This window comes from Neofelis nebulosa, chromosome 14 (genome assembly GCF_028018385.1).
Source record: "Neofelis nebulosa isolate mNeoNeb1 chromosome 14, mNeoNeb1.pri, whole genome shotgun sequence".
In the NCBI taxonomy this organism is placed as follows: Eukaryota; Metazoa; Chordata; class Mammalia; order Carnivora; family Felidae; genus Neofelis; species Neofelis nebulosa.
Window position 1 is genome coordinate 58011911 of NC_080795.1, and position 27914 is coordinate 58039824.

Here is a 27914-nt window from a genome sequence, read left to right on the forward strand (position 1 = left end):
AAATAGAGCCAAGTAAACTTCATGTGTTTGTTTTTGTTTACCTTAGGAGGACAACTGATAACGTACGCCTTTATGGAAAATAATGGGAAATATTGATTAGAAAAGAATGGATGATACACAGGACACAGAGGACAACTGCAGAACAAAAGTCAGAGATTAAAACAAACAAACAAACAAACAAATAACAATGACCAGAAAACCATAGTTTAGTGCACAAGTAGAGGGTTTGTTCTGCCAAGATTCCATCGTGTTCTTAATTTCATGCAAGCATGTAGCCATATACCCAGAAGGTAAGAAACCCTGAACTAGGTCAGAATTATCATTCTTTTCAATCTTTGAATGCTGACTAACAAACTTTTGTTTCATGGTCTAACTCAAAGGTTTTTCCATTAACATAGAATTAGCAAACACTGGAATTGGTTTACTCTAGCAATATAATTTATTATTTCCTAATCATTTATTCCATTTACATTTACAAACGTTTACTTATTGCTTTATTATTATTTATACAAATTGATAACTATTTCTAATTTATACATAAGTAATTTTACAATAAACATTATTCTGGCATTTCTATGTAGTGATAAATATTTTATATTTCTGATCTGATTTTATCATGCAATCCACCATAAAAATTAAAGGATTGTTGATTAACCATACTATGATTCTACACATTTCCCCAGAAATGCTTTAAAGAACTTTTGATGATCCTAAGAGACATCCAAATATCTAGTAAAATCACATCAATTCAGAATTGTATTTGTTTTTCTTACTACAATAGTGTTACGACACATTTGCAAAGTGCTTTACAAATACTTATTTTTGTTGAGTGCCAATAATTTGGGAACAGAATAATAAAGACTATTTAAAAGACATGCTCGCATGAGTAAGTCAAAATAGGTGTTAAATATTCAAAAGTCACATAAATCTTTAGGATTTATTTACAATTGTTCTATTATCCATGTCTGTCATGTACATTTATATAGAACAAAGTATGTGAAGTAATGCTGTGTTGCACACATCCAAGTTTTTACCTGGTCACATAGTTTGATAAATTTCATTTATCAATTTCAGATTGACATTGAGTATCTAAAGTGATAATCTGGGATGCCTAGTTGGCTCAGTTGGAAAAGCATGCAACTCTTGATCTCAAGGTTGTGAGTTCAAGCTCCATATTGGGTGAAGAAATTACTAAAAAAATAAATAAACTTATAATTGCTTTAAATTTAAAAAAAATTAAAGTAAATAAAATAATAACTTTATTATTAAACAAACAAAAATAATACAAATACACAAATTTGAGGTAGACCTCTATGACAAAATTTAGGTTGTGTGATAAAGGTACTTCAGTGTTTTTGTAAACAATTTCAGGTAAAACAACATACACGGTTTATTAGAAAAATATAAAGTTTGAGTTAATAATGTTGTTAGCATATATTCTACCATAAAAAATTATATCAGCTTGACTCAAGAGAGCAAAATGACATACTACATGGTCATAATTATAGAATTAAAAAATAATTGAAATGTAATCCAACAATCTTTCAGACTAATTCCTTAAATCAAATTAATAATGTATGCAAAAATTCTCAACAAAACGCTAGCAAATCTAATCCAACAGTTCATTAAAAGAATCATTTACCATGATCAAGTGGGATTTATTCTGGGGCTGCAAGAGTAGTTCAATATTCACTAATCAATCAATGAGATACACCACATTAATAAAAGAAAGGATAAGAACCGTATGACCTTCTCAATAGATGCAGAAAAAAGCATTTGACAAAGTACAACATCCATTCTTGATAAAAATCCTCAACAAAGTAGGGATAGGGGGAACATATCTCAGCATCATAAAGGCCGTATACCAAAGATCCACAGCTAACATAATCCTCAATGGGGAAGAACTGAGGACTTTTCCTCCATGGTCAGGAACAAGACAGGGATGTCCACTCTCACCATTGTTATTTAACATAGTACTGGAAGTCCTCGACCCAGCAATCGGACAACAAAAAGAAATACAAGGTGTCTAAATCAACAGGGAAGAAGTCAAACTTTCACTCTTCATAGACATGATACTCAACACCCAGAAATCTGTTGCATTTTTTTTTTTTTTTTTACTAAATCTATTTATTTTGAAAGAGATGGAGAGAGAGCAAATCCCAACCAGGCTCCACACTGCCAGTGCTGAGCCCATTGCAGGGCTCAAACCCACAAACCTAGAGATGATGACCTGAGGTGAAGTAAGATGCTTAACCTATTGAGCCACCCGGGCACCCCTGCTGCATTCTATACACCAATAATGAAGCAGCAGAGAGAGAAATCAAAGAGTCAATCCTTGCAATTACACCGAAAACTGTAAGATATCTAGAAATAAACCTAACCAAACAGGTCTGTACTGTTTTATCAAACCTAACCAAACAGACCTGTATCAAAGGTCTGTACTCTGGAAACTATAGAACACTTATGAAAGAAATTGAAGATGACACAAAGAAATGGAAAAACGTTCCATGCTCACGTATTGAAAGAACAAACGTTGTTAAAATGTCTATACTCTCCAAAGCAATCTATACATTTAATGCAATCCCTATCAAAATGTAACCAGCATTTTTCATAGAGCTGGAGCAAACAACCGTAAAATGTGTATGCAACCATAAAAGACCCTGAATAGCCAAAGCAACCTTGAAAAAGAAAAGCAAAGCTGGAGGCATCACAATTCTGGACCTCAAGCTTTAATACAAAGCTGTAGTCACCAGTACAGTATGCTACTGAAATAAAAAACAGAAACATATATCAAAGGCACAGAAAATCCAGAAATAGACCCACAACTATATGGTTAATTAATCTTCAATGAAGCAAGAAAGAATATCCAATGGAAAAAAAAGTCTGTTCAATAAACGGTATTGGGAAAACTGACAAATGCATGCAGAAGAATAAACCTGTACCATTTTCTTACACCATACACAAAATTAAATTCAAGATGGTTGAAAGAACTAAATGTGAAACACGAAACCATCAAAATCAAGCCTCTTAGGTATCAGCCATAGCTACTTCATACTACAAATGTCGCTGGAGGCAAGGGAAACAAAAGCAAACATGAAGTATTGGGACTTCATCAAGATAAAAAGACTTTGCACAGCAAGGGGAACAATCAACAAAACTAAAAGAGAGCCTACAGAATGGGAGGATATCTGCAAATAACATATCTGATAAAATTTATAAAGAATTTATCAAATTCAACACGCAAAAACAAATAATTCAGATAAGAAATGGGCCAAAGACATGAATAGACATTTTCCCAAAGAATACATACAGATGGCCAACAGACACATGAAAAGATGCTCAACAACACTCATCATCAGGAAAATACAAATCAAAACTGTAATGAGATATTACTTCACACCCGTCAGAATGGCTAAAATTAACAGCATAGGAAACAACAGATGTTGGTGAGGATGTGGAAAAAAGGGAACCCTCTTACACCGTTGGTGGGAATGCAAACAGGTGCAGCCACCCTGGAAAACAGTATGGCAGTTCCTCAGAAAGTTAAAGTTAGAGCTCCCTACAATCCAGCAATTGCTGGTACTAGGTATTTACCCAAAGGATACAAAAATACTTGCTTGAAGGGATACATGCAACCCGATGTTTACGGTAGCATTATCAACAATAGACAAATTATGGCAAGTTACTAAATGTCCAACAACTGCTGAATGAATGAATGATGAATGAATAAAGAAGAAGCAGTGTGTGTGTGTGTATGTGTGTGTGTGTGTGTGTGTGTATATATATATATATATATGAAATGGAATATATATATATGAAATAGAATATATATGTATGTATAATGGAATACTATTCAGCCATCAAAAAGAAATCTTGCCATTTGCAATGACATAGATGGAGGTAGAGTGTATTACACTAAACAAAATAAGTCAGTCATAGAAAGATAAATATTATATGATTTCACTCATGTGTGGAATTTAAGAAACAAAACAGATGAACATAGGGGGAAAAATAAGAGATTGAGAGAGGCAAACCAGGAAACAGACTCTTAACTATAGAGAACAAACTGAAGGTTGCTGGAGGGGAGATGGGTGGAGGGTGGGCTAAATGGGTGAGGTGTATTAAGGAGGGCACTTGTGATGAGCACAGGGTGTTATATGTAATTGATGAATCACTAAATTTTACTCTGAAACTAATATCACACTATATGTTAACTAACTACAATTTGAATAAAAACTTGAAACAAAAATAAATAAATAAATAAACATAAAAATACATGAAGAAAAATAATTATTAATGGAGGCTTTGAATCTACACACATATAATTCTGCTTTAAAAATTACAGAAAAATAAATAAAATTTCCAAAAATTGATGAAACAGGAGTTCTCATTTACATTATAAGAATGTGTACTACCCAGTATAAATCAAAATATACCATCTATTGCTTTCATAGGTGAAATCTTTCTCTTCCTGACAATAAGAAATTCATATAGATATATTCTCTCTTTTTACATTAAAACACTAATATCTGAAAGATTTCATTTGATAAATTTCTCATCTGAACACATATCCTTTGTAATTGCCTTGACTTCATTTCCCATTTCTCCTTCATGGCTACTAAGCTCAAGAAAATCATTTTGCTTTTTTTCCCTACCCACAAGCCAGTTTTTTCTAAGCATAAGATTAGTGTTAATGATAAATTTATGTTGTTAGTCTTATTCACATGTTCTCGACATTTTTAGCTTTTTAGCAAATTTTTAATTCATAACGTTAACAAATTTTACATCAGAGACAATAGGGCTTTTTTATATGTATTGTATATACAATATATGTTTCTCCCATGAATTGTGACTTTTAAATTCCCATTTTCTTTTGCCTTCTAATACAAAGATCGCTTTTAAAATTTATTATCATATTTAGCAGCTTTCACATTTTATTTAGTTTAATCTACCAATCTTTTCCTTAGTGACATATTTTCCCTTTGGCTTTTATACTTAGAAAGCTTTCCTATACCATGAGCTGACAATATTCTGCTATAATTCTTCATGAACTTTACATTTTCATTTTAAAAATGTAATTACTCACAGTCATCTGAAATTTATGTTGTGGTACGTGTGTTAGGAAACCAAATAAATTCATCACATAAACTCCTACTACTCTAATATAAAACAAACAAAAAAGTACAAAAAGACAAATGAGAGACTAATTATACAAATAAATGTAGATGGAGAAATCCTCCAGGAGAAATCCTGGAGAAATTATGATGGAAGAGGTATCTTACACTATGGGAAGATAGTTCAGCAAATACCCCTAAATATAAAGGATGGAGAAAAAGGAAAGAAATAGCACTCATTATTTCAGATGATATTTACAAAATTATCCAAAAGTATACGTAGAATGTTAATTAAATGCATATTAAATACTTTTAAAAATAATAGTAAATACGAAAAATACAAATCTTGAAGTTTTTAGATAGCATCTACCCATTTGAAGGATTTTTTATAAAATGATTCTTTTTTTAAGCTTATTTATTTATTTTAAGAGAGAGAGAGAGAAAGAACGCGTGCATGTGCACCAGTGTGTGAGCAGAGGAGGGGCAGAAGGAAAGATAGAGAGAGAATCCCAAACAGGCTCCACACTGTCAGTGCAAAGCTCCACGTGGGGCCTGATCCCACAAGCAGTGAGATCATAACCTGACGGAGATCAAAGGCTGGATGCTTAACTGACTGAGTCACCCAGTTGCCCCTATAAAATAATTCTTAAAAGTGTCTTTAATTTGGCATTTTTAAGGTGATTGAAATCTATCTAAAATTTACTGAATCCAGATACTTATACACACATGCTGGGAAATAATTTTCCTTATGCCTGTCATATTTTCCATATCTTATAAGCAGATGTACTGATTGTTCAGAAGCAATATGGAAATATTATCTCCCTCCAGAGAAAAGGGCTGATTTACTTACTATCTACTCTGAAAGATCCTGGTTTCCTAAGTTCAGAGTTCATTTTCTGTAGCACAACCCACTGTGTATGTGGGCATTGTCTGTCCTATTTATTGTTCTGTGATGATTGAGGTTCTGAGAATCTGAACAATTGCTGATACTCTGGCTATTTGTATTGCTATCTGTAATAGCAATATAATAAAGTCCTTTGTCCCTGACTCCATAGCTTGGTGTCTTCTGTCAGCAGCCATAAAATTGTGCCAGGCTAAATGGTTACCTTTCAAGTTGGGCAAAATCTCAGAACCTTCACAGTTCTTGACAATATGGTGATGTTGAACTATAAAGTTTCTACAGATGGGTCAGTAGTTTAGATTACTCCTTTGCCACTTGAAGAAAATAATTCTATTTATCAAAATGACCACACCAACATTGCATTATAGTTTGACACCTATTGCTACCTTCAGTTCTAGACATCATCTTTTCTAGCCACCATATCTGTACCAAGATGTTTTCCTTTGCCCTGGGTCCTTATAATTACTCATAAAGTTCTTTTGAAATTCTGTCTAAGCACCTGTTTAAAGGATTGTATTGATAAAATGATTACTATTTAATTTATACAAAAGACTTGGCATTCTTCCATTGAGCACTCTCTGCTGATCTGTTGGAATGACTGCCTCATCACGCATCAGTTCTGTCTCTAGTACTGACCTGTTAGTTCAGAGCTGCAACTCTTGAGCAGATTACTTCTTTTAGCCTCTGTCAGAATTTTGACCTTTGTCACTGGACGAGCACTGTGCATGTGTGTGCATGTGTGAAAAGTGTCATTTCTTCCTTTGGTTCACACTGAAAATGGGTTATTACCCCATTAGCACTTTGATTCTGGGGAAAACTAGATCAGGGTGATACTGCATAACTTATTTAGCCCAGATAACACTTGGAAAAATCGTCACTTCCATTTCATGATTTGAACAACTTTGTAAGAAAGAGAAACCAAATACTTGGATACAGTGCTCCTTTTGAGAAAATGGAAATTTGAAGACTTTATATGACATAAAAATGCATTATAATATATATGAGTATATGGATATATAACAAACATATAGTACTGACTATATATTAATATTTTGTGTTCAGTATTTAATATTATTGTATAAATATTATATTAATATATGCTATTGAATATTATATATTCAATGCATTATATTGAATATTATATATTCAATGCATTATATTGAATATATAATTATTAATAGGTAATTTTGAATATATACAACAGAATATCAAAGATATTAGCTAACATTTATTGAATGCTCTTTACATATTTGGCACTGCTCTGTGAATGTTGCATCAACTCCCCAGATCTTCAAAACACCTTGTAGAATCAGTATTATATTACTCATTTTACATTATGAAAAACTGAGTCTCACAGAAACTGAATGATAAAGTCACCATTAAATATTGAGTCCTGCAACACCATGTTCAGCACTTTAAAATTATATCTATTACCCTATATTTTTCACTAAGAAAGACGTGCTATGTTAGAAATTCATTCATATTAAAATGTGATCCTCTTGAAAAATAAAAATTTGAAACACATCATAATATTATAATTAAATTGTATCTAATCCATGCCATAGAAAAGATTTGCTATTTACTAACCTAAAATAAATCAATTTACCAAAGTAAGGAGGAAAAAAAAAGTCAAGAATACATTATCTCTTTTTGGGTAAAAATGGATCAACTGAGTTTGATTAATTATAAAATGCATCTTCAAACCTTCTGTTCTTTCTCTCCTGTATTTTCTATCTTATTTTGAGCCATCACATAAATGAGTGATCACATCACATAAATGACTCACCATGATATACTAGGCAGGATTTTAAGGTGGGCTCCCAAATCCACCTCTTCACAGTGAATGCAGGTGGAATCTACAGATATGATGAGAATGTTGCCGTCATGTAAATTAGGTTACATTTTATGGCAATGGTGATGGGACAGTCCCTCCTGTGATTATGTTACGCTACATAGGACTCTTTACTAGCAAACTGGAGAGGGAGGTAAAGTTAGACAGATGTGCTCCAGCTGAGTTGGAAGAAAGCCATGTTTTGAACTGCCTGTGGTGGGAGGAATGGTAAGGAACCAACAGGAAGCCTATGCAAACTAAGGAAAGTCCCTGGTCAATACCTGGTAAGAAAATAGGAATATTCATCAAACCACTGTAAGGAAATAATTATGATTTTGCACCTCTTATAACCAAATAAACAACATGCTTTTTATGTCTTCTTTTCCCACCATGAGATTCCATTAACTGAGGTTTGATAACAGCTTCCCACACTTGTTAGGATTAGAGGTTGACTTTTTAAAAATATGATTAAAAGGTATAACAAATTTAAAGAATATTCTAGATAAAATATCATACTGTATGTAAAGTTATAATTTTCATTGGAACATTGAATAAATTTTTAATGCATTTTGTAACCTGTTTTCCTATGTGGTAGAGGGAAATTTACCAAAAATCCATCTTAAAACTGAAAGCCGTGTAACAAGTACTGACATTGGGATTATACAACAATTATTTTTCCATGGGAAATATAATTTTATCTAATAGAGTGTTCATATTTGTGAATCAAAATAATTGGTGCTGTTTATTATTCCTATTGAGATCTTTGTATTTTATCTACATTTACTTTTAATGATATTAAATGATACCCTGTTAAGGCACATAACTATTTTTATAAGGAAGAAATAACTTAGGATTTAATTTTTTGTGTTATGCCATGATACTTATAGTCAAATAATAAACATAAAGTTATGTTTTTCTAGCTTACTACATTTTAGAAGGGGGAAATCAAGATATATTCAAAATTTAATTTCTTTTTTTAAAATATATTCTTAAGTTAGCTAATATAAAGTATAGTCTTGGCTTCAGGAGCAGATCCCCATGATTCATCACTTACATACGACACCAAGTGCTCATCCCAACAAGGGCCCTCCTCAATGCCCATCATCCATTTTCCCCATCCTCCTAACACCTCCATCCCCCTTAACCCCCAGTTTATTTTCTGCATTTGAGAGTCTCTTACAGGTTGCATCCCTTTCTGTTTTTATCTTATTTTTCCTTCCCTTCCCCTGTGGTCATCTGTTAAGTTTCTCAAATTCCACACATGAGTGAAATCATATGATATCTGTCTCTCTCTGGCTGACTTATTTTGTTTGGCATAGTACCCTCCAGTTCCATCCACGTTGCTTCAAATGGCAAGATTTCATTCGTTTTCATTCGTTGAGTAGTGTTCCATTGTATATACATACCACATCTTCCTTATCCATTCATCAGTTCATGGACATTTGGGTCTTTCCATAATTTGGCTATTGTTGATAGCACTGCTATAAACATTGGGATGCATGTGCTCCTTCAAATCAGCCCTACTGTATCCTTTGGATAAATTCCTAGTACTGCAATTGCTGGGTCACAGGGTAATTATATTTTGGGGGAACCTCCAATTAATTTGGGGGAACCTCTAATTAATTTGGGGGGAACCTCTAGAGTGACTGCACCTGTTTGCATTGCCACCAACACTGCAAAAAGGTTCCCTTTTCTCCATATCCTCACCAATATCTATTTTTTCCTGAGTTGTTCATTTTAGCCACTCTAGCCATTTTAGCCACCAGTGTGAGGTGATATCTCAACATGGTTTTGATTTGTATTTCCCTAATGATGAGCGATGTTGAGCATCTTTTCATGTGTCTGTTTGGCATTTGGATGTCTTCTTTGGAAAAGTGTCTATTCATGACTTTTGCCCATTTCTTCACTGCATTATTGTTTTTTGGGTGTTGAGTTTGGAAAGGTCTTTATAGTTTTTTTGATACTAACCCTTTATCTGATATGTCATTTGCAAATGTCTTCTCCAATTCTTTAGGATGCCTTTTAGTTTTGTTGATTGTTTCCTTCACTGTGCTGAAGCCTTTTATCTTGATGAGGTCCCAATAGTTCATTTTTCTTTTATTTCCCTTGCTTTCAGAGACGTGTCAAGTACGAAGTTGCTGTGGCCCAGGTCAAAGAGGTTGCTGCCTGTTTTCTAGGACTTTGATGGTTTCCTGTCTCACATTTAGGTCTTTCATCCATTTTTGAATTTATTTTTGCTTATGATGTAAGAAAGTGGTCCAGTTTCATTCTTCTACGTGTTATAAAATCGATGTACAGAAATAAGTTTCATTTCTATACACCAATAATGAAGCAACAGAAAGAGATATTAAGGAATCAATCCCATTTACAATTGCACCAAAAACATATAATACCTAGGAATAAACCAAACCAAAGAAGTAAAAGATATGTACTCTGAAAACTATAGAAAGCTTATGAAGGAAATTGAAGAATACACCAATAAATGAAAAAAACATTCCATGCTCATGGATTAGAAGAACAAATACTGTTAAAATGTCAATACTATCCAAAGCAATCTACACATTCAATGTAATCCCAATCAAAATAGCACCAGCATTCCTCACAGGGCTAGAACAAACAATCCTAAAATTTGTATGGAACCACAAAAGATCCTGAATATCCAAAGTAATGTTGACAAAGAAAACCAAAGCTGATGGCATCACAATCCTGGACTTGAGCCTGTATTACATACAAAGCTATAATCATCAAAATAGTATGGTATTGGCAAAAAACAGACACGTAGACCAATGGAATAGAATAGAGAGCCCAGAAATGGACCCACAAATATATGGCCAACTACTCTTGAACAAAGCAGGAAAGAGTATCCAATGGAAAAAAGTCTCTTTAGCTAATGATGCTCAGAGAACTGGACAGCATCAAAAATTATTTTTTTAATCAAGCATACAGTATATTTTCTTATAAGCTACCATTTTTTATAACAACTTATCACAATGTATGGTATTTGAATGTATGAAACACACAAAAAATCTTTCACATATAATTAGAATCTTAAATTATCACTGTCTCAAACTTCATTCTAACATTCAAAATAAAAATGATAAATTATAGCAATTGACATACACAATACATTTAGCAACATAGATGAAAGAAAGAAATTCAATGTGAAATGAGAAGTTTAATATTTCAATTTCTGGGGAATAGAATACAATCTTCAACACTATCCTATCTTTTCCACATGAGGCACAAAGATTAAATAGTTCGTATATCACTGGTTCTAGCAATTTTTTTCATGTTCATTAATATTCCTTTTATCCTATATGAGTGGTTTTATGTTTTTAAAAATACTTCATAAAGAAACTATTTACTTCAAGAAAGTAAAGATTTTTCAGCAAAGAAAATATGCTTAAAAGAAAAATAATGTTACCTAACATTTATGGCTTTTTCAAAGAAAAGTCCTTAAATTTCACTAAATCTTACCTTTTTCAGGTAAATATCAATTAATATCACAAGTTCTAGGTGGTTAAACATAGCCTACGTCTGCCCATTAAGACACCGAGTGGCGTTTTAATTCTTGGAAAGTGGGAGATGCATTAAATTTGTCCTCATTACTGATGAAATTATTAGATATCCTATATATCAGGTGAGTTTTACAAGCATGTAGTAACTACTTTCCATATGCCAACAGGCATGTTTGCAAAATAAGTAAAATCGATTCTATACCCTTAAGCTTCTCATAGCCTAGTGTGAGCAAAACCATACAAAATGGTAATATATAGTATTGTGGCAAGGTGTGTACATATCTGAGCACATAGAAAAAACATCATTGAACATTTTGGGCTCAATTCTAGATTCCCTAAATGACTTTCCAGAAATGATTAAGGCTTGCACGAAGTCTGGAAGAATAAGAAATTCATGGGTCACAAAGGTGTGTACAGGTGTTCAGGGCATAAGAGACAGAGATGTACTGTAGAAGAGTTTAAATAGCATAGTACATGTAGAAATTTAATTCGTGTTCATGTGACTATCTTATGAATTAAGGTAATAGGTGAGAAACAATACTGGAAAACCATGTAGCTGTGGAGGTTGTGTATGCTACACTGTGCTGAAATATTGAAAACTCTGAAAGCATTTACAAATTGGTAGTACTATTGAAGTTTTGTTGTGAGCACCATGAATGTGATTTATATCTTCCTGGATAATAGAGGTAAAACAACTCAAAATTTAATAAACTCTTGTTTAAAGCCATCCACATATTTATTATAATACTGTGTCCTTTAACTTCATTCTGTAGCTGATATTTATGAAAAAGGTGTCATTCTCTAATTTGGGATTTTGAACACTTCCAACTCTTTAAAAGGGAGAAAAGACAATCATGACTTAGAAGGTCAGTTTAGGATTAGGATGTTTCTGTGCCTAAGTAGGTTGACTATGAAATGTGAAAGGCAAAAGATTTGAATTTGATCAAGAGGAGAAAATGTCTTTACATGTATGACATCTGTGGGTTTTTTTAATGTAAGATCTTTCATTTATTCTTAGAAGTATTTAAGGTGGATGATCCATTAACTTCTTTTATGAACCCAACTTACCTTTATTGCTACCAACCTGTTTAATATATGTGATTTAATTACATAAATTTCTCTTGCTACAATTCAACTGTCTGGTCAGAAGTATAATTAACTTGATCCTAGATTATAAACTCTTCATGAAATTTCATGGTACTGCAATTTAAATTTTTAAAGCTTAGGAATCGAAAAGAACCCCTAAAATTAAAAATCACTAATGTCATTTTTTTTGTTCTCAAGGATAAACTTTTAGTAAACATCTGTGACAGATAGTTAAACAGAATAGTAAGTAGTATAAATATTCATTTGTATGCCAAGTATTTAAAAAGGACAAAGAATATATAGGTCACATATAATATACATAAGAATGGGGGCTCTTGGGTGGTTCAGCCCTTTGAGCATCCAACTATTGATTTTCGCTCAGGTCAAGATCCCAGTGTTCTGGGATCAGGTCTGCACTGAGTGTGGAACCTAAAAGTAAGATTCTCTCTCTCTCCCACAGCCCCTCTCCCCCACTTGCATTCTCTCTCTCTCTCTCTTTCAAATAAGTAAGTAAGTAAGTAAATAAATAAATAAATAAGAATACATTTCAGCTTTTATGTTCATATTGTTTTAATATACATTATCAGTAATTTTTATTTTTTAATACTCTTTGTACTAAACTCTATGTGATCATATCCATTTAACTATAAATGGAATTACGGTTTATAGTTAGATATAAAATGTCTCGAAAATGTATATGGTTTACATTTGTAGATAATTTAAACATATCTTTATGGGTTTACATTTGTAGGTCTGGTTTACATTTGTAGATGATTTAAACATATTTTTATGGGTTTACATTTGTAGGTCATTTAAACATATTTTTATATTAACCTTAATTTTTTTGCTAAATTATTGCTCATTACATTTTTCATATAATTTTCTAGGGTGAGAAAATACTTGTAAAATGTTTAGCACTGTGATTGGCCCAAAGAAATAACTCCGTAAATGTTACCTAGTAATAGTAGTGTTATTAGCCAAATTTTTGTACTTCTGAATTAAAATGTGAAAATGATTTAACTGGATATTTTCTAAAGGTGAACATTTTAACCCTATGTTTTCTTAATTACTTGGTCATACAGATCAATAATCATTAAGGCATAACAACTACCTTGTGTTTGAAGTGAGTTTTCAAGACTGTAATTTTAAGTCTGTTTCTGATCATTGAATTGGCTCACTGATTATGCTGAAATTATTTATTGAGATTCTCATAAACATTAGAGTAACCACTTACTATCATATATATAATATTTATATATACATGATCCACAATATGCTTTCATTATATTACTTTGTTTCCACAATAAATGATTCTAAAAGGGTAAAATATCCCATAGTATGTAACTATATGCTCTTTTACCTATAAAGAGTGATTATGCATCTTTGAAGCAAAATGCAAAACAATTCTATTACACAAAATAGCTTTTTAGTAGAAACTGGAATATATTTTGAGTTGTTTGGCAGATTTAGAAAAGATATAAGCACATTTCTCATTGTGTGTTCCGTAGAACACAATCTTAATCAGGTTTATCTCAATGAAATTTTGAAAAATGGTTATATGACTATCCAACATGGTATACATTCGTTTTTCTCAAATTTATTGTTTCATAGAACACTGTTTTACTCATTTGTTTTTATTAACATAAACAAATGAAAAAGTCCTATAAAACAAACTTTGGGAAATAGTGACAAGATATATAGAGGTGTATGATAGACAGTAATGAGAAAAGATAAAGATATATACAGCTAGTTTTAATGGGGAAATTTTCCACACAAATTTAAAAACTCACAACTTGGACTTCAAGAAGTTTAAAAGAAAAATGTTTCAAGTCAACTTGATCAAAATTTAGGAAACAGGGACAGTTTTTAAGTAAATGGGTTGTAATGGGACAATAAAGGATTTTAATAACTGGGTTCTGTGAAGATCAGAGACTGACTTACATTTATCATTTATTTATTCTATTTTGGATTTGCAATTGGAATTGAAATGCATATGCTAGGACTTCACTCCACAGTGTGATTCAGGATATGTAATTGGAGCCAAGAATTCTATATTTTACATTTTAACAAATTATCCAGATGGTTCTGATATGTGTGGTCCAGTGTTGGCAGATTGAGAAACACAGATAAATTCACAACTATTAGTAATAAATAGAAATCTCATAAATTCTAATACACAAGGACGAGATTTAAGGACATTTTAAAAGATTAAGATGAAAGGTAAACCATAATACAGTCAATGGTATTCTAATAGGGTTGTATGGTGACAGATGGTAACTATACGTGTGATGAGCACAGCGTCTATAAGCTTGTTGGATCACTATGTTGTACACCTGAAACTAATGTAACAGCATGTCTCAACCACACTTTAATTAAAAAAAACTGTAAATGATTATATACAGGAAGATGGAATGAAAATAAATGAGATTCAGATATTAGGATCATCTGAAAAATAAAATGAAAACATAAAAAAATCATGCAGGTATAAATTTAGAGGAAATGTCCGGATTAGTAGATTCAGGAGGGTCCAGAGTTGGAATTTGAGGTAATTGTGATATGATTGCTTGGATTCAAAACGTAGGGGTGTTGGGGCACCTGAGTGCTCAGCCAATTAAGCCACCCGCTATCGATTTTGGCTCAGGTGATGATCTTACAAGTTGTGGGATCAAGTCCTGCTGTTAGGCTCTGCGCTGACAGCAGAGCCTGCTTTGGATTCTTTCTCCCTCTCTCTCTGCCCCTCGCCCACTCACATTATCACGCGCACGCACGCCTACCCCCTCACCCCCCAAAGTAAATAACCAAACATTAAAAAAATGTAAGGGTGTGAAAAACGGGCTTTGAAACTTTTAACTACATTTCCTGGACGTCACTGTATGATAGTCCTGCCTTATCTGCAGTTTCACTTTCTGCAGATTCGCTATTGTCGGTTTAGGTTACCTGGCGTGAACTGTGGTCTCTGAGCCAACGGTCCTTCTGACGAATCATCAGAGGTTCAATTGTAGCATAACTCTACACTACAGTGCCTACGTCATTCCCCTCACTTGGTCACGTAGGCATTCTATCATCTCACAGCGTCATAAGGAAGGTGAGTATAGTACAATATTTTGAGAGACAGCGAGCGCCGCAGTTCACATAACTTTAGTTACAGTATATTAGTATAATTATTCATTTTATTGTTAATTTCTTACTATGCCTAATTTATAAACTAAACTTTAGTATGTATGTATAAGAGAAAATAAAGTATATACAGAGTTTGGTACTATCCATGTTTTTAGGCACTCACTGAGGGGCCTGGAACATAGCCAAGAGGATATGAGCATGAGAGGCCACCACACCTGCTGGCCTTGACAGTATTATTGGCCATGGTTAAATTAACAACTCAGAGCTACTCCCTCTAGAAAATGTTAGCTAGTGTGGCATGGTGTGGTAGGATAAATGACGCCCATCTTTTCCTCTCCCCTCCCACCCGTTACCACCCGATATTTCTCGAACCGCTGGATATGTCACAGGACATGACAAAAAGAACCTTGCAAATGTAATTAAGCTTAGCAAATTTTACATGGGGAAGGGGAAATCAGAGAGATTTCAACAATGAGAAAGAGTGCAGCAGTTGCTGGCTCTCACACTTAGGGCCCAAGAACAAGGAAGAGAGAGGTCTTTAGGACCAATGGGCACTAGTTTCTTTCCAGAGCCTTCTGATAAGAGACCAACCAGCTGACATTTTTATTTCAGCCTTGCGAGACCCTGAACGGAGAAACTAGCAGAGATCACCAGGACTTCTCAGCTCCAGGACTGTGAGTTAGTATATTTTTGTTTTAAGATGCTAAATTTGTATTCATTTGTGAAGTACCAATAGAAAGCTAGTAAACATGGTGGAAGGTGCTATCACAAATCAATGCTTGAAGATGTTCTGTAGCATGAATACCAATCCCTCAATACTATATGGATGTCTAACCTTATATTTTAAGTCAGGACCTCCAAAACATTTAAGTGTCATAAAGATATATGAATACATTTTTACAAAGCAGAAAAGACAGAAATTTAATGTTGTGCATCTAGAAAGAATGGAGAGCTTTGAAAATAGTTTTGAGTGTATTTCATGACACTTGAAAAGCAGAAAAGACAGAAATTTAATGTTGTGCATCTAGAAAGAATAGAGAGCTTTGAAAATAGTTTTGAGTGTATTTCATGACACTTGACAGCCAAACCAGAAAACTCGGCAACATCTTAACTCATGTTCCAAGTTACTACATTTTTGGTATACTTAGTACTTACTGAAAGAATCAACCAGCCTAAAATATATTTATATTTTGATGAACAGAGTACAGGTTTTCTATTAAGGAGCCTCTAATAGAAAATTATTGTATTACTAACTCCTTCAATATTGCCAAAATTATACTTAAAATTAAACCTTTGTGTTTGTAGTGTTTTAAACTATGAATTAAGTTGCCAAGATAAAATACTCAATTATGGTGAAATCACCTTAGAAAAATAAGGATTATTACTAGCACAACGGAGGAAAATAAGTGTTAGAACGCAGCCTCCACTGCCAGACAAAAGATAGTTAAGAAATGTATTAGGTAGAAAATAGTGTAAAAACTGCTGTGATGTGTCATTTAGGGTATAAAAAGGAGAAAATATTTTTACTCATTTGTTTGCTAGAGGATTTTTTTTCTAGTGAGAAAGATAGCACTAAGATGAAATGTTTGTTTTAAAACTTTCCTCACATGCAAACTGTTAACCTTTATACTAAAGCAAGTCTACTTTATATCTGTTTTCCAGTGTGCTCTTTAAACATATTTTGAATTATAATGTGCTTTAGAAAGTAACCACCCCTGCTACTGTATTTATGTATCTGTTATGATAATTTTATATCTCGTGTGATGCATTCTGGTAATATGGTCCCCTGGGGAGGTGAGTTGATATCTGATATGCTATTCCTGTAGGTAGGGAGGGACTCTTCCCTAAACTAGGTGCAACTTAAAGAAGTAATTACAAGTCCATGAACTCCATCTGAGACCTTTGGGAATGGAGTATTTTTACCGTCAGAATTTTTTTCACATTGTAAATAGGGAACACATGCAGATTCTATACATTTTTAACGCCATCAGCAGAGCCTGTGGTACACTGAATTATCAAACAATCTTTGCAGAATGAAACTTGAGTAACCACATTATGTGGATAAATAGAGGTTATTAGTGGCCTCCAATTAGTTCCGGTCATGTTTTGATGCCAAAATGAGTTTGTACCAACTTCCAGGTAAAACCTTAGTGTCAAGAACTTCTTGGTTTTCCTTTATGGTTTTAGGTATTTAGGTATGGTTTTAGGTAACACTTTATGGTTTTAGGGATTATGGATATGTGGAACTGTAAAGTCTGGCTTAGAATGGAAGACATAAACTCATGTCTCTTAATAGACTGTTTTTCTTGACTCTTAACCTGCAGAGAAGACAGATTACCAGGTTATTTTCTGGCAGAGAGGCAAAATACACAGGAAAATAGGGTGGAGTCTGTGATGCCTGAATCTCAAATCATACCTAATTTCCTGTTACTCTCATATTCGGTTCACTTTTGGGAATGTCTAACCCCATAATGGTTTCATGGTCTCATCTCCTAAGAAGACTTAAGGGAAAGATTTTCCTCTCTTCAGGTACACTGCAAGTGAAACATTAAAGCATACCAATTCCATCATTTTATTGTATGTTAATGATGATTAACGTGACCCTCAGGATAAGATTTGAGCTAACAGGATAAATAATATTTTCCTGTCTGGTGATTCTTCTACCATTTCCACCTCAGAGAAGTTTGGTTTGACTCAATTACACTGGGCAGTGGTCATTTTATGTTAATATCACTTACCTTCATAATATACTTTAAACCCATGAGCGCTAACTGCAAAATCACTGGTCAAACGTAGTGAGAACACAGATTTGGTACTTGTCACTGGTGGTGGCAGATGGAATCCTGTTAACCTAAAAACATAAATGAAATTAATTGTTAGTGTTAATAGACATTTTACCTAATAGAGTTGAAAGAGCATTAAAAGTCATTTTATCAAATCCCCAAGCTTTGTATAAATGTGTGTATGTGTGTGTATGTGAGGGTTTATAAACGAATTTATGTTGATTAAAACTCACTCATCAAAAACAATTCCTGTAGATATATATAAATATACGGTTATTTACATATATATGAACGTGCATAACTATCGTATCTAGTACATATGTCATCTATATGAAAATACTGATCAATTTAGACTTTGGGAAATGAATTGTGAGAGTGTGTGTGTTTAGGTATCTTTTGCTCCTGATTTTAACAACTGAATATGCAGAAGATATATTTGTCAATAATTTTTTTCCTGATAGTTTAGAATATATAAAAAGAGTGGTATTTACTAAAATTTAATATTAAAGGAAAAATGTGATCCAGATATGACATCTTGAAACTGAAGAGTCTACAAATGATGTGATTTTTTTGCTTTATCATATTCTAAAATTTCAGTTAGTTCTATTAAAACTAATAGATGCAAATTGCTTTTTGGTTATATTGCATATTTTACAAAACAAATATTTGATTTTTTACCAAAATGTATTGCTTATTTTGTTAATACTTTATTGAATATAGCTACAAGCTTGGTTATGTAATTAATTTACAACTGATACTTTTTCTAAACCAGAAAAGAGAAATTAAGAATTAAAGAAAACCACATACATGGAATATAGTTTTTCTAAAATTAATGAAAGTACATACTTTTTAATTTTTCTATGAATTGCCTTTTATGTTCTTTACTTTATCATGTTTATTATTATTGGAATAAGAATTAGTAATGTTATAAAATGGAATTATACCTTTTTAAATACACAGTAATTGCTATTTTTGCCCAACATTGTACAGGATTAATCTACATTGAAATTACCATATATTTCATTGCCGTATAACAGTAACTCTCATTTGTCTCAGGTGTGCTTATACTCTAAAAATTATTAAGAACCCCAAAAAGATTTTTTGGGATTTATCAACATGTGCCATATTTAAATTTTTTTAATGTTTTTTTTATTTTTGAGAGAGACAGACAGATAGAATGTGAGTAGCACTGGGCCAGAGAGAGAGGGAGACACAGAATCTGAATCAGGCTCCAGGCTCCAAGCTGTCAGCACAACCTGACGTGGGCTCGAACCCACGAAACGTGAGATCATGACCTGAACCAAAATCAGTTGCTCAACTGACTGAGCCATCCAGGTGCCCCAATATTTGCCCTATTTAAAATAAAACTGAGAACTGTTTTTTACATGTGCATTTGTTACTTAATTTAAAAATAACCAGAATAGGCACATTACATGTTTACGTCAATCATATTTCAATTCAAGATAAGTATCTTTTCCAAAACAAAAATGAAAAGAATGCCTTGTATTTTGTTTTTTAGAAATCTTTTTAATATCTGGTCTATTAGCAGAAATTATTTGGATTCTCAAATCTACTTCTTTATTCAATATTTTGGATTACATTATTTTGGTTGATGGATATGAAGAACTCTGGCCTCACTTAAGTGTGTGGTTGGAAAAGGGAAGCTATTTCTAATAGCCTTTGCAGATTAAAGTGGATGCTCTTTTTTGATACTATACAAAAACTTCACAAGTTAGTTTTGATGTTGAATTAATTGTTGTATTGTGTAGCATTAAAATTCATTGCTTCACCTCGTTCTTATAATGGGTCCTTTTTATCCAGGCAACGTTTAACAAGCATTGATCATTTGAGTTAGATCTTCCAAATGTTACATTTTATTATAAACTATCAAAAAAATCACATTTATTTTTATTGCTACTGATCTCATTAGAAGTCATTAAACTTGGAGAAACTTTAAAGCTTACAGTAATGGATTGAAGCTTTCCAAAATTCTATTTTTTTTTTACTTGTAAACTCAGATTTCATCATTAACAACAGATCCTGTCAGTTGTTTTCCCTTGAAGTAACAATTCAGGTTCATTGCATGTGTATATGCGTGGGCGTGTGTGTGTGTGTGTGTGTGTGTGTGTGTGTGTGTGTTTCAAAAAATATATGCCAGACATAACAGATGTGATTAACATTTATGTCAGTCACTCCAGTAAAGAGGTGTTCCATGAAAAAGTGGCTAGTTCAGTGATCTTGTAGAACCCCTAAAAGTGCCTAAAGACCTTCAAACATCCATGGATCACATTTTGAGAACCACTGCTGTATAGGAGTCTTTTGCAATAAATACACCACACTAAATTTATACATTCTACAGTTGATGGGCATTTGGGTTGTCTATGATCAGTCCAGTGTGTTTTCATCAACATTCTTGCAGAAGTTCACTTGTACATACTTATCTGGAAGTTTCTCTAAGGTTTATCAGCATTTAAAACTTTAATTTTTTCTCTTTTTGCTGAGTAAGTTGCATGATTTCCTATTTGGCTCCTGGTTAGAAGTATATCTCTGAAATTATAAACCAATGAGTTGCTTTAGTTATATCTGCTTACCATGTATATCTCACTTGCATTGCAATTGGATAACATTTTCTGTATGAATTGAATCCTTTGAGATTCTCAAGATTTGTTTTATGGGTCAGATATTGTGATTTTTTATTATGTGCCTAGTTTTCTTACGAAGGAAAATATATTATTTTTCTATTCCTAATCCAAATTAACACAAACTGAATATGCATTATTATCTCATAGTTATGTGGGGGTTGGTAGACTATAGCTCAACTGGTTCTCTGCTTGGAGTCTCATGAAGCTGAAATCAAAGTGTTAGCTGGGCTGCATTGCTTCTAGAACCTCTGGAGCTATATCTGCTCTCACTTCCAAATTTATAAAGCTGTTGCCAGATTTAAATTCCATGCAGTTGTAGGACTAAGGTCACGTTGGCTTGGGGTCATTCTCAGGTTTTAGAGATTGCCTGCATTTCTCAGTTTGTGGCCCCTTCTTGCTTTTTCAGACTCCGCAAGGGCAGTGCGAGTTCTCTTTCTTCAAATATCTTTAGTCTTTCCTTCCACCTCATCCTTCTGTTGCCTCTTCTTCTGCCTCCAGATGGAGAGAGTTCTCAACTTTTACATGCTCATGTAATTAGTTTGTGTTCAAATTGATAATTCAGATATTTTCCTATTATAACATCTGTCTCAATCCCATTTGTAGAGTTATTTTTGCCGTGCAATTTAACATATTCATCCATTCCCAGAGAACCATTATTCTAGGATCACTCTGGCTACTGTAATGAGTATTTATCATTGGCTAGGAGCAGCATTTAGTATATCTTTTAGATAGATTTGTTAATCATGTTCAAGTGTTCTCTTTGCTAACTATAATTTAAAAATCTGATAGACTAGTTGATGAAAGAGATATGCTAAAATCTCACAATATGATTGTAGTTTTTATAGTTTTCCTTGTAGTTATGTCCATTTTAAAATATATTTGGGGGCTACATTATTAGGTGTGTACAGTTTAAATGATTATATTTCCTAGTAAATTGAATATTTTGTCTTTATGAAGTGCTACTATATTTCTAATAATCTGATTGTAAACTTTATCTTGATACTCATAAATCTGTAACTTATTAGAATTAATCTAGATCATCTTTTAATCTTCAATGTTTTTGTATCCTTGTTTTTTAAAATATGTCACGTATAACCAGAATATACTAGGCTATAGTTTCAAATACATAAAAGATTATATGGGGAACTGGGGTGGCTCAGTTGGTTGAACGTCCAAGTCTCGATTTAAGATTTTTTTAAAATTTTTAATGTTTATTTTTGAGAGAGAACACATGTGGGGGAGGGGGCAAAGAAGGAGGCAGAGAATCTGAAACAGGCTACTTTCTGTCAGTGCAAAGCCCGACGTGGGACTCAAACCCGTGAACCATGAGATCATGACCTGAGCCAAAGTCAGACACTCAACTGACTGAGCCACCCAGGCACCCCTAAAATATGCCATTTATACCAACATATACTAGGCTATGCTTTTATATACATCAAAGATTACATATAAATAAGATCTTAAAAAACAAAAGAAATTGCCACAGCCATTCCAGCCTTCAGCAACCACCACCCTGACCAGTCAGCAGCCGTCAACATAGTGGCAAGACCCTCGACTAGCACAAGATTATGACTCACTGAAAACTCAGAGATTGGTTAGCATTTTTAAATAATAAAGCGTTTTTAAATTAAAATATTTAATGTCCATTTTTTACATAATGCATACTTAATAGATTACAGTATAGGGTAAACACAGTTTTATATGCACTGGGAAATGAAAGAAGTTCATTTGACTTGCTTTATTGTGATATTCACTTTATTTCAGTGGTCTATAACCAAAACCCCAATAAATTTCTGTTGTATGTCTATACTTTTAAGACTTCATTTTGTAAGTTAGTATTTCTGTGTGTAGTTATTTATTAAGCATCTTTCTTTCTCCTTTGGATGCTAACCTTTCTGAAGTCATTCCTTGTAACTCAGTAGTTTATCAGCAGTGCTTTCATGAAGTATCTATCATGTAGGAGGGCCCTCAATAAACAGCTGTTAAGTTCATGAATTTGGGTGGTAGGAGAACGTGAATGCCATCAGAGCACTTGCTTTTTCAAACAAAAAAACTGTGTTCTTAGAACAGCATTCTCAAAAATCATAAAAATGTCAAGGGACTCCAATTGTTAAGAAAATTCAGGTAGTCTACATAGACATTCCTGTTGAATAAGACATAATTTTCACCATAATAGTAACCTCAAAAGTTGAAGGGAGATCATGTATCTTAGGCACCTCTATTTGAAGTATTTTTCAGGATATAACTATATAGTTTTAAAACTTACTTTTCAGGTAAAGCTAATATGATTTTTATCTTTAATATTAACTATGAATTATAATATTTAAATATACATGTATTGTACTTGAAATTAACATGTTTTCTAGGTAATCTAAAAATCACAGTCTTTTATGGGTAAGTATGATCTTTTTCCATCAATCATTTGTACTGATTCAGATACTTGTGAAATTTGGTGTTTTGCATTTATTGTTAAATCATTGAATTATAAATTATATTTCCTCGTATTGATGTATTTTAAAACTGCATAGTGAATGGCATTTTATGTTCCTTTGAAAAGAATACCATAGCGAAACTCTATTTTCTCTGACTTACAATTGAAGAAATCACAGTTCGAAAATGATCAGTAAATAGTTCAAATTCATACTGCTGGTGAGCAGTGGAGCAAAGAAGTAAACCCATAACTTCTAACTCCAGTGCATTTCTTTTCCAGTAGTGATTTTTACCATAAGTAATGTGATTTTTTCATGAGGGCAGTACATATTTAATTCATTTTTGTTTCTTCACAATGCCTGTATAAATTTCTTAACAGATATTTGGAATAGATAAGAATATAATTTTACCCACATGATGGCTTTAAGTAGTTGATACTGGTAAAAACTGTGTCACAGTTTTAAGGTCATTAAATTAAAGGCCAGGAAGTTAATGTGGAATGCCCATCTGTACTTGTTGATGCATTTACAGCTAATATCACTAGTGGTTAGCAAAGAGATTTTCCTAGTGGAAAACTAAGTAAGATTAGTCAGCAAATATATCAGGGGAAAATCCTAGAGTGATGCAATGTAAATTTCCTTCAGATATTATTTTTTTTTAAATGTTAAAAATTGAGAAAAATTGGCTGAGGATTGAAATGTATTAATTTTAAAAATTTTTAAAAATGTTTGTTTATTTTTGAGAGAGAGACAGAGTGTGAGTGGGGGTGGGACAGAGACAGAGGGAGACACAAATACAAAGTAGGCTCCAGGCTCTGAGCTGTCAACACAGAGCCTGACGCGGGGCTCTAACCCATGAACTGTTAGATCATGACCTGAGCCAAAGTCGGACGCTTAACCGACTAAGTCACCCAGGTGCTCATGAAATTTATTAATTTTAAGTAGTGACTTTGTTTTATGCTATCAAAACAATCACCATTTTCTACCATCATAAGTTTAGCACATATGCATGTAAACTCAGATTAAAGAACAATCATTTCCTCTTAAGACATTTAGCTTAATGAAAAATTTATAACATTTCCTCTGGTTTTCATATTTCACTGTTATTTGGTGAATATTTCTCATGGCCCAGGGCTAGTTTATGGCCATTTTTTTCCAGTAGATCCTCTTATGTGACAGAATGGCACACATGTTGTTTATTTTTCATCCTACGTTTTATAGTTTCTAATGTATAGCATCATTCTCCCTGCTTCCTAATCATACATACACCTCAAATATATTTTAACATTTTATTATTTACTAGGCAAAGCATTTATCAGAGGCTGCTGTATGTTTTAAAAATCATGCACTTGAAATGAGTGACCCTGTTACTTCTTATGGTCCCTTTTAGATGAAAGCAAACATTCTTTAATCATTTCCACTTACAAAGATTCAGAAACATTAATGATGTCTCACACTTTATAGAGTAACTAGATTTAGGGAGAATTACTTAACGAACTTATATCTTTCCATCAATGACTAACAGGAAACATACTAAAATAATTATTTGGTAATTAATGCAAAATTGGTTTAAATTTAAATTACAAGAAAGTAATTTATAATGTCAATGCATATGCTCTTTGAATAATGGTCTGTTTATTTAAGAATTAAAAAAAATAATGACAGTGTACCATTTTATAGTACAACGTAATGGAAACTCTTAAAGCATCATGGATAAGAATAATACCTGTCTCATTATATAAATGTTTACCAACTTGTTTTTTTTTCAATATATGAAATTTATTGTCAAATTGGTTTCCATACAACACCCAGTGCTCATCCCAAAAGGTGACCTCCTCAATACCCATCACCCACCCTCCCCTCCCTCCCACCCCCCATCAACCCTCAGTTTGTTCTCAGTTTTTAAGAGTCTCTTATTCTTTGGCTCTCTCCCACTCTAACCTCTTTTTTTTTTTTTTTTTTCTTCCCCTCCTCCATGGGTTTCTGTTAAGTTTCTCAGGATCCACATAAGAGTGAAAACATATGGTATCTGTCTTTCTCTGTATGGCTTATTTCACTTAGCATCACACTCTCCAGTTCCATCCACGTTACTACAAAGGGCCATATTTCATTCTTTTTCATTGCCATGTAGTACTCCATTGTGTATATAAACCACAATTTCTTTATCCATTCATCAGTTGATGGACATTTAGGCTCTTGCCATAATTTGGCTATTGTTGAGAGTGCTGCTATAAACATTGGGGTACAAGTGCCCCTATGCATCAGTACTCCTGTATCCCTTGGATAAATTCCTAGCAGTGCTATTGCTGGGTCATAGGGTAGGTCTATTTTTAATTTTCTGAGGAACCTCCACACTGCTTTCCAGAGTGGCTGCACCAATTTGCATTCCCACCAACAGTGCAAGAGGGTTCCCGTTTCTCCACATCCTCTCCAGCATCTATAGTCTCCTGATTTCTTCATTTTGGCCACTCTGACTGGCGTGAGGTGATAGCTGAGTGTGGTTTTGATTTGTATTTCCCTGATGAGGAGCGACGTTGAACATCTTTTCATGTGCCTGTTGGCCATCCGGATGTCTTCTTTAGAGAAGTGTCTATTCATGTTTTCTGCCCATTTCTTCACTGGGTTATTTGTTTTTCGGTGAGGAGTTTGGTGAGCTCTTGATAGATTTTGGATACTAGCCCTTTGTCCGATATGTCATTTGCAAATATCTTTTCCCATTCCGTTGGTTGCCTTTTAGTTTTGTTGGTTGTTTCCTTTGCTGTGCAGAAGCTTTTTATCTTCATAAGGTCCCAGTAATTCATGTTTGCTTTTAATTCCCTTGCCTTTGGGGATGTGTCGAGTAAGAGATTGCTACGGCTGAGGTCAGAGAGGTCTTTTCCTGCTTTCTCCTCTAGGGTTTTGATGGTTACAAAATCAATGTACAGAAATCAGTTGCATTTTTATACACTAACAATGTAGCAACAGAAAGACAAATAAAGAAACTGATCCCATTCACAATTGCACCAAGAAGCATAAAATACCTAGGAATAAATCTAACCAAAGATGTAAAAGATGTCTATGCTGAAAACTATAGAAAGCTTATGAAGGTAATTGAAGAAGATATAAACAAATGGAAAGACATTCCCTGCTCATGGATTGGAAGAATAAATATTGTCAAAATGTCAATACTACCCAAAGCTATGTACACATTCAATGTAATCCCATTCAAAATTGCACCAGCATTCTTCTCGAAAGTAGAACAAGCAATCCTAAAATTCATATGGAACCACAAAAGGCCCCGAATAGCCAAAGTAATTTTGAAGAAGAAGACCAAAGCAGGAGGCAGCACAATCCCAGACTTTAGCCTCTGCTACAAAGCTGTCATCATCAAGACAGCATGGTATTGGCACAAAAACAGACACATAGACCAATGGGATAGAATAGAAACCCCAGAACTAGACCCACAAACGTATGGCCAGCTAATCTTTGACAAAGCAGGAAAGAACATCCAATGGAAAAAAGACAGTCTCTTTATAATTTTTTTTTTAAGTTTTATTTATTTTTGAGACAGAGAGACAGAGCATGAACGGGGGAGGGTCAGAGAGAGAGGGAGACACAGAATCGGAAGCAGGCTCCAGGCTCTGAGCCATCAGCCCAGAGCCCAACGCGGGGCTCGAACTCACGGACCGCGAAATCGTGACCTGAGCCGAAGTCGGACGCTTAACTGATTGAGCCACCCAGGCGCCCCAAGACAGTCTCTTTAACAAATGGTGCTGGGAGAACTGGACAGCAACATGCAGAAGGTTGAAACTAGACCACTTTTTCACACCATTCACAAAAATAAACTCAAAATGGATAAAGGACCTGAATGTGAGACATATGTTTACCAACTTCTAACGAGGTGTTATTTCTAGGAGACTGAGAGTCAAGAATGACTGGATCTGTACTACAACAATGTAGTCAAATGCTCCTTAAATACACACACACACACACACACACACACACACACACACACACACATATAGTTAACATTTTTTTATTTTTTTATGTTTATTTTGAGACAGAGCATGAGCAGGGGAGGGGCAAAGAGAACGGGAGAGAGAATCCCAGGAGGTTCCACACTGTCCGTGCAGAGCCCAGTGCTGGGCCTGAACCCACAAACCATGAGATCATGACCTGAGCGGAAATCAAGAGTCAGAGGCATAACTGACTGAGTCACTCAGGTGCCCCAAAAGCCATATTTTTAAGTTAAAAGGCTATTCTCTTATTACTGCTTATAACGAGTTTGGGTGGAAACAGACATGGGGAGTAGAAAAAGATAAAGAGAGCAAGCTTTCTTTTAAAATAAAAGTGGTAACATTACCCCAAATCCCCAGCTTTGTGATGGTTAAATTAGAGAATTCATGTGGAATGGCCTGGTATATTTTCTGGAATCTAAGAAATAGCCACTAAGTGTTAGTTTCATTAGTACTATGACTCCAAATCTACTGCCCTTTCATTTGCGTTCTATG

At 33.8% G+C, this 27914-nt stretch overlaps 1 protein-coding gene across 6 annotated transcripts in view; it reads right to left on the reverse strand.

The window, feature by feature from the left end:
- The window catches only part of CSMD3 (CUB and Sushi multiple domains 3), a 1263431-nt gene that overhangs the window by 1048051 nt on the left and 187466 nt on the right, over positions 1-27914 (reverse strand). For all 6 annotated transcript variants that reach the window (XM_058698868.1, XM_058698869.1, XM_058698867.1 and 3 more), the window contains exon 3: positions 18309-18421. In XM_058698868.1, coding sequence (XP_058554851.1) covers positions 18309-18421 — 113 coding nt within the window. The remainder of the gene's footprint in view (positions 1-18308; positions 18422-27914) is intronic.